A 13117-nucleotide genomic window follows, 5' to 3' on the forward strand; every position below is an offset into this window, starting at 1 on the left:
ATTAGACAGAGCCGGAGATTGGACGTCTGCGTTTCCCACCTGCTGGGTCTGACAATCCTATCAGGAATTAAGAGGATGTGTGTGTTGTTTTTTTCCTGTGCATTTATGCAAGTTAGAGGGACTAAGAAAGATAAGACCAAGATGAGATTAAACTTTAATGATCCCTGTAGGGAAACTGGGATGGTGCTGGATACTGGAAGGAAAACAGGAATTTAATTAAGAAAATTGCAGATTTGGGGGCATTTAGGTGGAATGTGGCTCCATTTTAGAAAGAAATTTTTCCTTGAAACAACAATACTGCACAGATGGACAAAATAAATAATATATGATTGAAAATAGACCCACATATATATATACATATATATACTGGACAGCAATGCAGTATATAAATGAAAAGTGATCTTGTTTTAAATGGCTGGACTCCAGTCATCACTGTACTGGCAAAGCAAGGATCCATCTCAGTAAAACTCTTAAGAGATTATCACCTAATCTGACAGGATCATTCCGGTTTAATTCAACTTCATTAAAGGGGAACTTTGGTTTTTTTCAACCTGGGATCTGTTTCCATATGTAATTTCATACATGTGAGTGATGGAGAAATGAATTTTCGACATAGCTCCAGTATTTAGCCAGGCAGGCAGCTTAGCAGCTCAGCTAGCAGCTCAGCTAGCGAAAAGTATGGGGCAGCTGGCCCCCCCGCGTCAAAGTCCGCCCTAACGTGCTTTTTCCCCACACTGACCGGCTCAGATAGTCTCAATGAGTGTCCCACAACATTCTAGAGATGAGAAGTGAACGAAAACCTCCACATTACCTGGCGATCGCTCTTTGTTGTGGTCTGTATCCAAAGCTCAGGACGCTAGAAAGCAAACCTCGTTCCGAAATCGCGCGATAGCTCTCGCCAAAACCGGTGTTTAGGTAATGTGGAGGTTTTCGTTCACTTCTCTTCTCTAGTATGTTGTGGGACACTTGTTGAGACTATCTGAGCCAGTCAGTGTGGGGCAAAAGCAGGTTAGAGCGGACTTTGACGCGGGGGGCAAGTTGCCCCATACTTTTCGCTAGCTGAGCTGCTAGCTGAGCTGCTAAGCTGCCTGCCTGGCTAAATACTGGAGCTATGTCGAAAATTCATTTCTCCATCACTCACATGTATGAAAAGACAAATGAAAACAGACCCCAGGTTGAAAAAAAACGAAGTTCCCCTTTAAGCTGGGGTAGGAAGTATTTTTTTTTTAAAGCATCAATTGATGCTAGACTAGGCTAAAATTACACACTATAAGCATATTAAGAGTTTGTTTTGATTTGTTGTTGTTGCTTTGCCCTTTTCAGATTTCTGCTTTTATTTGGTCTGTTGTGTCTCAGCGTGTGATGCTAATTTTGCATTATCCTCCGAGATTGAGGGAAACTCGCACAGAAAAGCATTTGTTGGGGCACAAAGCAGCTTTCCAAAAAAAAGCGGATTTTTACGTGAAAGCATTAAATCCTTCGTTTTTTTAATTCATAAAAACGCATAAATTTTCCACCTGCATACTCATCTATGCACATCAGTGGTAGAAAGGTTAGCCTGACTTATAAAGCCACACTAATAACAAACTGACCAGGATAAATGAGTTGGAATTGTCCTGTTGGCTTCGGTTAGATTCTAAATTGTCTCTACCTTGCCACCCCCAAATCACACATCCAGAAAACAACACACATCCCAAACAATCCAATGCAATTAAACGCAGAAAGGCGAATGGGGAAAAGGAAAGTGAAGGGGGGAATATTAATAATGCATTTCTATGTCTAATCAGCAGACCCTCTGATGTGTGCAAGAACAATAGCTATGTCTGTGTTAGCACTTTTATCTGCAGCTCTTTCTGGAGAGAGACCTCCAGCACTTTTACTAGAAAAGGACTTAATAGAAAAGGTTTTTCATCATCATGTCCACTGGCAATTAAAGTTATATGTTGTTAAAAATGTGTCTTCTAGAACCTCCCCAAATCAGTTGATTGTTAGAGATTTTTTTCAGCAATAAAGGCTCACATTTTTATTATTTTTATGTCATCTGTTGCCTACTGCTTGCAAGACTTTGCTTTGTAAGAATTTGTAGTGACAAAATATCTTCAAATGTCTGTTTAATGGGAAATGAAGATATAAACAAAGAAATGATGTGCAGCAATGAAGAAGCTGGAAAAGATGTGCGAAATACACAAAGGAGTGTCTGTTAGTACAGACTTCTAACGTTCATTTACAGATGTACTGGATGTATAGTATTTACCATGCATATATTTGTGCATCCTGTGCACGTACAGTCTGTGCAGACGGGGAGAATCTGTTGCACCACATGGGAGCAGCAGCACACAGCAGATCAGCCTGAATCAATCCTGCAGGGTTGGCCCACTGGCACCTCCCCTCTCCTACCATCACTCCCAGTCAGCCTCCCAGTGCCTTCCAAGCAAGCCATTCTCCATCTCAGCAATCCTCTTAGACTTGACCCCGCTCCACCGACCCTCCACCACAATCAGATAATCCTATTAGGACACACACGGCTAGCTAACCAGCCGAGTGGGTGAGTCAATGAACGCGTCCAGGTTGTAAATAAAAAACGCAAGGCCTCAAAAGTGGGACAAGAAGACGCAGCCGCAGCATGTTTTAAAATGCAAATCCATGCCAGCTAATGACTCCACACCCATCAGAGTTCATTTGACACTTGAGCTGTCACAGAGTCTTATCAGCTCTGCAGGAACAGCTTCACTCACTCACAAAAGACGTGGAAGTGGAAAGCCTTTTGCTGTGAGACCATGGAGGCTTGATGGTGTTCAGGATTTCTACTGATGCTTATGAAATAATAATAATGATCATTTTTATTTATATAGCACTTTTCATACATCAGTTGTAGCACAAAGTGCTTTACAAACAGACAAATAATTAAAATAAAATAAAAGAAATTGGGACCCACTTGGTCCTTTTGTCATTTCTGATCTTCCCTAAAAATTTCATCCAAATTCAGTTGTCTGTTTTAGAGTAATGTTGCTGACAGACAGACAGACAAACCAACGCTGATCGTCACATAACTCCACCGTGTTCCTTGGCACAGTAAAAATAGCTGAATTCCATTTTTCCACTTTAGTTTTAGCAGCCAGACCACTGTGCATTTCTAGAATAATGGATGCTACTCAACAGCAGAACTGGTTTATTGAATGATGTCAGACCCTGGGAGGTAAAACACAACATTTGGCTGCATCCACTCACAACTCAGTGCTGCGGTGGGAATAATTTAACAATAAGGAGACGACTAAAAAGCAGAATCCACTTTGTATCCTGGCATTGCTGGGCTGAAAAGTGCTCATCACAAGTTACCTCGCCGAAGCCCCTCCAGGAGCTTCATGTTTCTTAATTGCAGAGGGCCGTTGCTATGGCGACGTCCCTTCCCCCTCGCTGAGCCCAGAGCACATGGCGGTGCTTCAGGCAGAGCTACGAGGGGGAAGACGACACACACACACACACACACACACACACACACACACACACACACACACACACACACACACACCCGCACACACACCCGCACACACACACACTCTCCCTCTCTCTCTCTTCCGTCAGTGTGTGAGGAATATGTAAACAGCCAGCAGAGCAGGCAGAGCAGAACTGGCCTCCCACAGTGAAGAGACGTCTTCTTCTCCCACAGTGGAGGATGAAACCTGATGCATTAGTGAAGCAGCAAAGCTCCAATCTGTGCCGGACAGAAAGCAGAGCTGGGACTCCTCCTGTTACGCTACATATTCACATTTTATGTGTCATGCCCAAGCAATTAGTTCAGCTAATGGACAGGAAACGATTCCCGTCTCATTTACAAGCACCCAGACAGAGCTGTGCAGACACAGCAGAGGATGAGAGCTCTGGAGGTCCACAGGTGTAGAGTGTCCTGTTAAATCACCTAGAGTAAGGTGAAATGTCTGTGAAGTCTAACCCTGGCAAGTTGTCACTATGAATTCATTATATTTTGACTTCATCCTTTTATTTGAGAGTAAAATGCTTCAAAAACTGTAATGCAGTGTATTGAACAGTGAAAATAAATAAATAAAAGAAACCTAGCAAAATGGAATCACAGTAGGATTTGTATGATCAGATGTGCCCGACAGGAGTCAATTAAAATCTTCTGTGAGTAAAGAAACAGCTTCTAATACACAGCACAAACACTGTGATATAAAAGTACAAAGGGTTCTGTGTCAAAAACACTAAAATCTTGATGTTTTCTGCAGAGCACCCCACTGGACCTGATCGAGACTGGAAAGGGGCTGAAGTTCCAAGCAGAGCGCCCCCACCTGGTGAGCCTGGGCAGCGGGCGGCTGAGCACCGCCATCACCCTGCTGCCGCTGCCTGAGGGTGAGGCACAAACAGCTCACCAGTTCACTTCAGAGAAAACCCACAGTGTTCCAAAACACACTTCTGAGGAAAAGGGCTTGATTTACAGTAGTTTTTATGGAACTGATGGCTGCTGCTTTACTCAGAGGAGCATTTACAGAGCCGTCACATTAGAACACAATAGAGGCTTTTATTTGTCTTTCTGTAAATCCAATGAAATTTGTGATGATGTGAATTATAGAGTTAACTTGCTGTCACAATGCTGCAGCCAGACATTGTTACATTTCTATTACATTATTAGCTTTGTTACATTAGATTTATTTTAAATGGCTACATAACATTTATATTATGTATATTTGACAAGGTTCTGTGTGGAGTTTGTGTGTTTTCCCTGTTCATGTGCGGGTTTTCTCCGGCTTCCTCCCACAGTCCAGAAACATGCTGAGGTTAATTGATGATTCTAAATTGTCTGTAGGTGTGAGTGTGATTGTTTGTGTTCTGCCTGTGATGGACTGGTCATCCAGGTGTCCTCTACCTTCACTCTAAGTCAGCTCGAATAGACTCCAGCCCCTAATGAGGATTAAGTGGTGTATAGATGATAGATGGTTGAAGTTGACCGTTGGTTTGAAATTTTTGAGTTTTGTTGACCCGTCCATGTGCCCTGACTTCACTTTAGGCTGCTACAGGACCTTGTGGGTTAAGGTTAGGGTTAGGGCTAAATAGCTATAAGCTTGGATGAAATTAAGGAGGATAGTGGTTCTCAGTGCCAACCTGTTTGATTAGTGACCCATTAAAATGAAACTTTATCTACTTTAGGATTCTAATCACAGGTCATGGTCTGACTGTGAGTATTTCTCATTTAAATCCATAGACTGTATATAAAGATGGACGTAGCATCTGGCTCCAAAAATGAAGCCCACCCGGAAGTGTCAAAAACTTGCAATATCACGCCGTCCGCTAGGGTTGGCTCCAAAAAGCTTTTTCTCCATAGACCCCAATTCATTTTTGGAAAAAATAAAATTTGATAGACTGATGTTCTACAGCTCAGGATTTTTTTCCCCGTTAGTTTTCATGGTCAAAATGAGAGATCAGGTGGCCGATCTTAAAATAAATCAATACTGAATTTTAAGTAAATCGTTAAAGTTGGCGGAGCCAGGGGGCGTGGCTATACTTGATTGACAGTCCCATAGACTGGTCCTGCCCCTAGTTGCTCTCCGGTCCAGCCTGTTTGATGACGCTTTTTACGTCACTGGCTCCAAAAAATCCAAAACAGCGACCAGGAAGTAGCAAAATCCGGGCTTCATTTTCTCGGCGATGAAACCAACGGGTGACGCCACGGTTAGTTCACGGCAGTTTAAATCAGAAAAATCCACAACAAGGACACAAGATTTTTTTGCATTAACTGTGCAAATATTCACTGTGAGAAGAAATAGTGTGTTTGGCACAACAGTTCAACTCAAATTCCTTCTGCTGGAGCTTTTAGCATGGCCATGGTCTTTATCCGTCCGTAGAGTTTGCTCTCTGATCATGGAGATGGAGAAGATTAAGTGGTGAATAGATAATGGATGGATATTTTACAAGAGGTCACAACAACAACAAGAACAACAAACACTTGTATTTTTAGTGACCTGACCCTGTTGTCACCTCTAAATCTAAGGTTTCATCCTGTGTATGCCTGTTGACCTCTTGGCCTTTGTTTGTCTGCTGGCATGATGCCCTTTCTGTCTGTCTGTCTGTCTGTCTGTCTGTCTGTCTGTCTCTATCTATCGGTGCCTCTGCAGAATGGTTTCCATTAAGTTTCTGTTACCATACATGGCCTTGTCTACATGACCCCAAACCTTTGAACAGTACTGTATATCTATAATGTGTGCAAATTACCTGGGTATTTTATGTGTATATTGTCAGTTAGACCACACTCAGTGCTCCACTGCATCAGATTTAAGCCTCATATTCCCTCCTACAGGCCGCACCACTCTGGGTCATGGTCCCATGGACATCAGCATCCAGGGCCCCGGGGTGGCCGCCCAGCACTGCTACATAGAGAACAGGTCAGGGGCCATCACGCTGCACCCCTGTGGGAACCTCTGTGCTGTCGACGGGCTCCAGGTCAAACAACCCACCCGCCTGTCACAAGGTAGGAATCAGCTTATGTCCCGTAATACCCTCAGCTGCCTTAAAAGGTCTCTGTTTTACCACAAGTGTCGTGTGAATCCAGCTCACCAGACTGCCAGCAGTATTAGAATCAGCTTTATGGCTTCTGCTTTGTAAGGATTTCCTTGTAGACCAAATATGAGAGGAAAACAGCAATCAGAAATGAAAGATGCATGGTTTCTATTTAACCCAGTAATTTCTCCTGCCTACTAATATGCATGATCTCAGTTATGTGAGCCAAAGATCAATCCATCAGCTCTTTGCCTCATCACTGAAAATGCAGCACAAGAGCCAGCAGGTCTATTCGATAAAGCGCACAGTCGGTGCTCTTAAATAGCTATCGACTGGGAGTAGCCTGAGGTTCCTGAGTTAATGAGTTAACAGAGTGAGCTTTGCTGTGCTCAGACATGCACATATTGAAGAAACCAGAGGAACAGATGAATTGATTTTCAATCTCTTGCAGCAGTGGTGGATCTTAGATTGGACTCTGTGGAGGATGTTCCTAACATTACCCTTGGGACTGACTTTTTAAAATTAAAGACTGTTGTCATAGAAAGCATAATTTCCTTGGAAAGTATGGACGCTGCAGTAAAAGGTTAATGGAACTGCTAGATGGGCTCATGTGGATGTGGTTTTACAGACACACGCTGCCTATATCTTACAAGGACAGAATAACTAATGAAGATGTTTTAAAAACACTTAACACAAATTACACACTACTGAACAAAATTAAGAAATGGCAAGCAACATTTTTTGGACACATCTTAAGGAAGGAGACTCTGGAATATGTCGTTACAGCTGAAAAAATTAGCGGGAAGAGAGGACGAGGCAGACAGAGAATAAAAATGACAGATGGACTTGCATCATGACTGCACATGGAACGGGCAACAGTCAGAATTCAGAAAGGAAAATGTCTGTGTAGTTTCTCATTCATCCAGGTCATGGTTATCCAAAGTAGTTTAAATCAATCCACTGGACTGGAACACTGCACCTGTTTGCTTTGGGATTGTGAATGCAAACATTTTCATAGAAGCATCAGTAAGATGTTCACTCACAATCCTTTTTTTTTCCACCAAATGATTCAGTCTTGCAGTACAATGCTACTTTGTACAAGCATTATTGTAATGTTTTACTGTGTGGTTGATGGCCTTGTTTCATCTTTCAATACCTTGACTATAAGTCTTTTGCTGCCTACATCATAAATAAGGGCAGTCAGTGGTGTTAGTAGCTTTCTTATCTGTGCTGGACATCTTCTCCCACTTAATCCTTTACAAAAAGTTGCTCCCGGGTGTGATTCAGTTTTATGGTGCACCTAAACATGAACAGGAAAAATAATTTGGTTGTGTAAAAAAAAAAAAAACATGGAGTCGATTATTTGACTCGTTTTGACAAACTGAACCAAATGAAAACATGATAGCATTTCAGTACTAAATCAGTACAGTGAGCTTACAGTCTGTAAATAAATAAAAAAAACTAAAGAACAAAACAATAACAACTCCTAAAACTGGAATTACAACATGCTTTACAAAAAGAAGCTGCAACAAAACATTAAAGAAAGCATTTAAAAAGGGCAACAAAACTTTAGAAAAAACATAAAATCATTATGCAAATGTATTTCTGTACAAGCTTTAAAAACTGAGGTGCTGGCTCAGAAAGAGTTTGTTCCACAGGTAAAAGAGTAAAAGCACAGAACCACATTATAGTCAACCTGGAATGTGACTTTTTTTCCACATCCACTGACTTTCTGATCTAAGGGGTTTGAGGCAGAATAAGGCGTTAAAAGTTGTGAGATGTGAAGTGGAGTCAAAAAATAGATTAAAAAACTGGAAAATAGGTTCAAAAATAGAAGAAATAATAATGTAATTCAAGAATGTGCAAAGCTTTTCTCCAATAAACCTTGTTTTCACTCAAACTGTTGTGATGTGTCATATACCTCACAAACAAAGCGCGCTGTGAGACAGATGGATGTGTCTGGTTGTAGTCCTCCTGTGTAACTGAACAGACATTATGTATTAAGCAAGTTTGCATTGTCCTGTAGTCTTGCACAATTTACAACTTAACCGAATTAGAGGAAGTGAAACTGTTAAGTGGAACTGCTTCACTTCAGCCATGGACATTCATGGAAGTTTACATCAGAGGGAGCACACAGTGAGTTAAAGGAAAACTGCTGTTCATTAGTCACAGGATGTCAACCTCCCTCTGAGCTGCTCTGCAATCAAATGCTCAGACGTGTGAAAAAGGAAAAAAAATGCTTGTAGGACTTTCTCTAAACACTCTGTTCATCAGTACCCAGTGTCCTTTCTTTCTTTCTTTCTTTCTTTCTTTCTTTCTTTCTTTCTTTCTTTCTTTCTTTCTTTCTTTTTCTTCCTTCCTTCCTTCCTTCCTTCCTTCCTTCCTTTCCTTCCTTCCTTCCTTCCTTCCTTCCTTCCTTCCTTCCTTCCTTCCTTCCTTCCTTCCTTTCTTCCTTCCTTCCTTTCCTTCCTTCCTTCCTTTCCTTCCTTCCTTTCTTCCTTCCTTTCCTTCCTTCCTTCCTTTCATTCCTTTCCTTCCTTTCCTTCCTTCCTTCCTTCCTTCCTTCCTTCCTTCCTTCCTTCCTTCCTTCCTTCCTTCCTTTCCTTCCTTCCTTCCTTCCTTCTTTCTTTCTTTCTTTCTACAGTGCATATTAATGAACAAACAATCTCATAAGTTTACACAAGGTTGCCTTAAATAAGCCGGATTTAGCACGAGGCTAATTTCCATCTGTTGTCCCAAATATAAAAGAAAAACATACAGGGTCACAGACAAATAAAAAAAACTATGTAGTAAAACAAAGACAGTGATGATAAATGAATTCTGAGTGCCTTTTTCTATTCTTTATCTATAGCTGAGAGTCACCAATCAAAATGTTGCTGTGTGAAAACATAATGACAACAAAGATTCTTGATTATTGATTCATTTCTCTTTTTGATCAAGTCCCCAGGGGCAGTGGGGCCGACCCATTCACAGACTTATATGTTAAAAAAAATGCACTTTTAAATGATCTGAAATTCTCAAGGCTTAAGAATTGATATTTGTCTAAGATTACACAGTGATGAAATGACTGTTGCTTTGTGTCCAACACCTTGATGGCTGTTTTTTTTCTTCTAAAGCTGGGTGACTATGGGATGCATGTTTGAGTAGAGGAGTGTGTGTTGTCTGGCAGTGTGTCCCTCTGTCCGCTGGTATGTTGACCTGAACTGTGGCAGGGTAACCTGAGTGGGGACACGGGGCTATTTTTACTGCCCCCTCCACCCCAGACAGAACTGAGTTTAGCCCCAGAGGGGGTTTCAGGTGGAAGAATGAGTGTGAGGGTAAAATAGAGTTCAGTGTCAGCGTCCTGTACAGTGGAGGAGCTGAAGTGGTCTGAAAGGAATAGCTGGGCTTATTAACAAGGCTCTATTGCTTCTTTTAGTGTTCATGCATGTTGATACAGATCTGATTTTACAGCAGGAAGCACAACAGACTTTGTTATTTAGGTACCACTCCCTTGAGTTATGTGCGCTACATGAGTAATACATTACAAGACGCTTACAGTTCCCTACAGGATGCATCATGGCCAGCTATGACTCAACATGTGTGTGTCAGAGGTAATCTGATGCTGTGGCTTATCTTGTAGTTTGCAGATTAAAGGTCTACACCTTGAGAGGGTTTCATTCTTTAGTCGGTCAGTTTAGAGAAAATCAAACAGCAACAAGTTTCTGCAAAATGAGAATGTGCTCAACAAAGGGGTTTGGTTGTAATCCTTTTGGATTTACAATATAAATGAAAAGAGCCGATGGAGGGAAATCCCAACAATAAAAGGGCATATAAAAACTAAGCCACTGTTCAAAGCAGGCGGAGCTGATGTTTAAAGGGGTAAAGGATGGTCGGCCTGATTCAGCCTGTCAGGAGGAACACAAGGAGCTCAGAGGAAAACCTCAGCAGTGTCTGAGTGACACCATTATATGACACTGATTACTAAAACACTGCAGACAGCGGGGGTATGAGGTGCTGACAACACCAAGCTATGATGAATAATTATTTATAATATTTATGAATAATTACAAAAGCTGCAGAGACACACAAATTACACATGCATGACACAAATCAGACTGGAGAGCAAAAACACATGGATGTACACACATAAAATACTCAGCAAGAAAAACACTCAGAGCGCAGCACTCCACCAAGGCTGCTCAGTCAAGTGATTTCTGACAGATGAAATCTTTAAAACATTTGCAGTCCGCAGTGATGGATTTGTAGCAGGATCACAATCATGTGATCGTCAGCAGACAGCTGATGTAGTGTTCACTTGTTGTCATGGTTACAGCGATGCCGTGCCGCTATCTCTCAATGATAGAGAAATCTTTAACAAATCTGTGGATCCAGACTATAAGCTGCATCACTGCCAAAATCTGATCTCTTGGTCCTTGTGTCATTTCTGACCTTCCCTGAAAATTTTACCCAAATCCGTTGGTCCATTTTTGAGTAATGTTGCTGACAGACAGACGGACAGACGGACGTATGTCAATCGTCACATAACTACTACTACTAATAATAATTACTTCACCAAGGAACGCAGAGAAAGGAAGAACTTTATAGCTTTCCAGCAGCTCATTACTTTGTTTTGTTGGTTCTGTAGAGATCAGATCTGGGAGAAAAGGTGAAAATTTTGGTCATGATTTAGAGCACAAAAACTTTTGCTGCAGAAAGTTTTAATTAAAAGTCCTATTGGGATTTTCATAGTAACAGCTAATATCTTTAAGACTGAAATAGTAGACAGTTGACAAAGTGAAAGCTGAGATGTGTCCTAAACATTTGGGAGGTTTCACACATGTTTACAAAAACTACAGGAGATATGAGTGTGTGTAAATTTGGCAGTATGACAGCTATGTCTATTTAATGTGAGATTTAGATTTCTGTCAAACAGGACCTGTCATAATCTGATCTGAGGGGGCAAACTGAGCGACAGTGTGGAGTTACACCTCAGATATTTAGGCAGGAAATGATTATTTTAATGAAAAAAATCGACATATATAACTCTGAAACACAGAGATGAGCTTTTAGGAGTTAAACTAACAACAAGAGAGGGAGAAGTATTTCAACTATGTAAAGAATCTGACTACTTCTTTCAACACTGACCTTATCCAGCAGCAGATTCATATCCCTGCATCTTTCTTCCATGTTTTGTTTCTGTTGGAATGCTCTGGCCTTAAATCAAGTCAGTGGGTCGGAGAAATAGCACATAAACAATCTAATAATGTGCAGCATGATAACATTTACCACAGAGGCGAATGTGTCTCCAGGGAACTCCAGTGAGGATTGCTGCCTTTAATGTGTGTTTTTATAGCTCCTAATAAACCTTTGTTCTGTTATACAGTAAGATATGAGGGAGAGGAACACCTTGGCTTGTAGTTTGGCACCTTTCCATATTCTGATCAACTGTATTGGCAGTAGATGTTGCCAAAAACAATACAGACGGACATTAACATAATCAATAAGTCAGTAAACGGGTCATTCCAGAATAGGAGGACATTTGGACTTCAAACTTTTGGAAAAACAAACCTTATATTTTATAATTTTCTGCTCCATATTCATCAATAATACTAATAAACTATCAAAGGTTTGATTGGCTCAGCTTACACATTAATGACACCATTTATATTCCATGTTTTCTGTGTTGTTTGCTAACCCTTCTCTAATCACAGTAACAGGGATGCTAATCCATGCTAATGCTAGCTTTTTCTCAGCAGTAGAAGCTAGATATTTAGCTAGCTGTTACTGCTGACCAAGAGGACAAACTGACTGATGGAAAACAGTCAAAAGAGTGAGTCTGATCCTGAAAATATGAGGTAGAGTGAGACATTCAATCAAGGCTGACAATGTGATGAAAATATGAAAACTAGAAGAGAGGACATAGCTTTGCTCTACACATTCTTTAGGAAAACTGTTTGTTGATGTTTTCTTCTCTACCAGATAAAAAGGTAACAGGGTTGTTGTGGGACACATGTTCCATACATGATAATTATTATTTAAATATTTTGTTGATTAAAAAAATGTTCCCACACTTTCAAGAGACATCAATAAAAAAACAAGAAAAGCACTCAGACATGTAGCACTCCTCCAAGGCTGTTCATTCCTCCATGTGGCATTGTCAGAAATGTAGTTTTTTTTTTCTTTTTAGAAATACAGTCTTTCTTTGTTAGTTATTGAAGGTCAGAAATCACAGCACCATAGAACGTGTCCATTTAATACAGATATACCCACAAACAAAATGACCTTGAGCTGAGAACAGACGTGTGTTCTGCATGTGTACGTTATGTACGGATACCGAATCATGTGACCTAAATATGTAGGGCAGGAATTGATGGGACTCAGAAACACCCCCATAATTTAATCAGTTGTTCCTGGTATCATTTCTGATGGATAAGTCCTGATAAGTCCGCAGTGGTGGATTTGTAGTAGGATCACAATCATGTGATCCTCATCAGCAGCTGATGTAGTGTTCACTTGTTGCCATGGTTACAGTGACGCTCTGCCGCTATCTCACAATGATACAGAAATCTCTAACTAATCCGTGGATCCAGACTATAAGCTGCATCACTGCCAGAATCTGATCTCTTGG

General features: G+C 41.0%; 1 protein-coding gene across 8 annotated transcripts in view; it reads left to right on the forward strand.

Annotated features, from left to right (window-relative positions):
• phldb1b (pleckstrin homology-like domain, family B, member 1b) overlaps window positions 1-13117 on the forward strand; it is a 155626-nt gene that overhangs the window by 42505 nt on the left and 100004 nt on the right. For all 8 annotated transcript variants that reach the window (XM_051957529.1, XM_051957535.1, XM_051957531.1 and 5 more), the window contains exons 3-4: window positions 4242-4365; window positions 6308-6478. In XM_051957529.1, the coding sequence (XP_051813489.1) occupies window positions 4242-4365; window positions 6308-6478 (295 nt within the window). The remainder of the gene's footprint in view (window positions 1-4241; window positions 4366-6307; window positions 6479-13117) is intronic.

The sequence above is a fragment of the Acanthochromis polyacanthus genome, chromosome 13 (genome assembly GCF_021347895.1).
Source record: "Acanthochromis polyacanthus isolate Apoly-LR-REF ecotype Palm Island chromosome 13, KAUST_Apoly_ChrSc, whole genome shotgun sequence".
NCBI lineage: Eukaryota > Metazoa > Chordata > Actinopteri > Pomacentridae > Acanthochromis > Acanthochromis polyacanthus.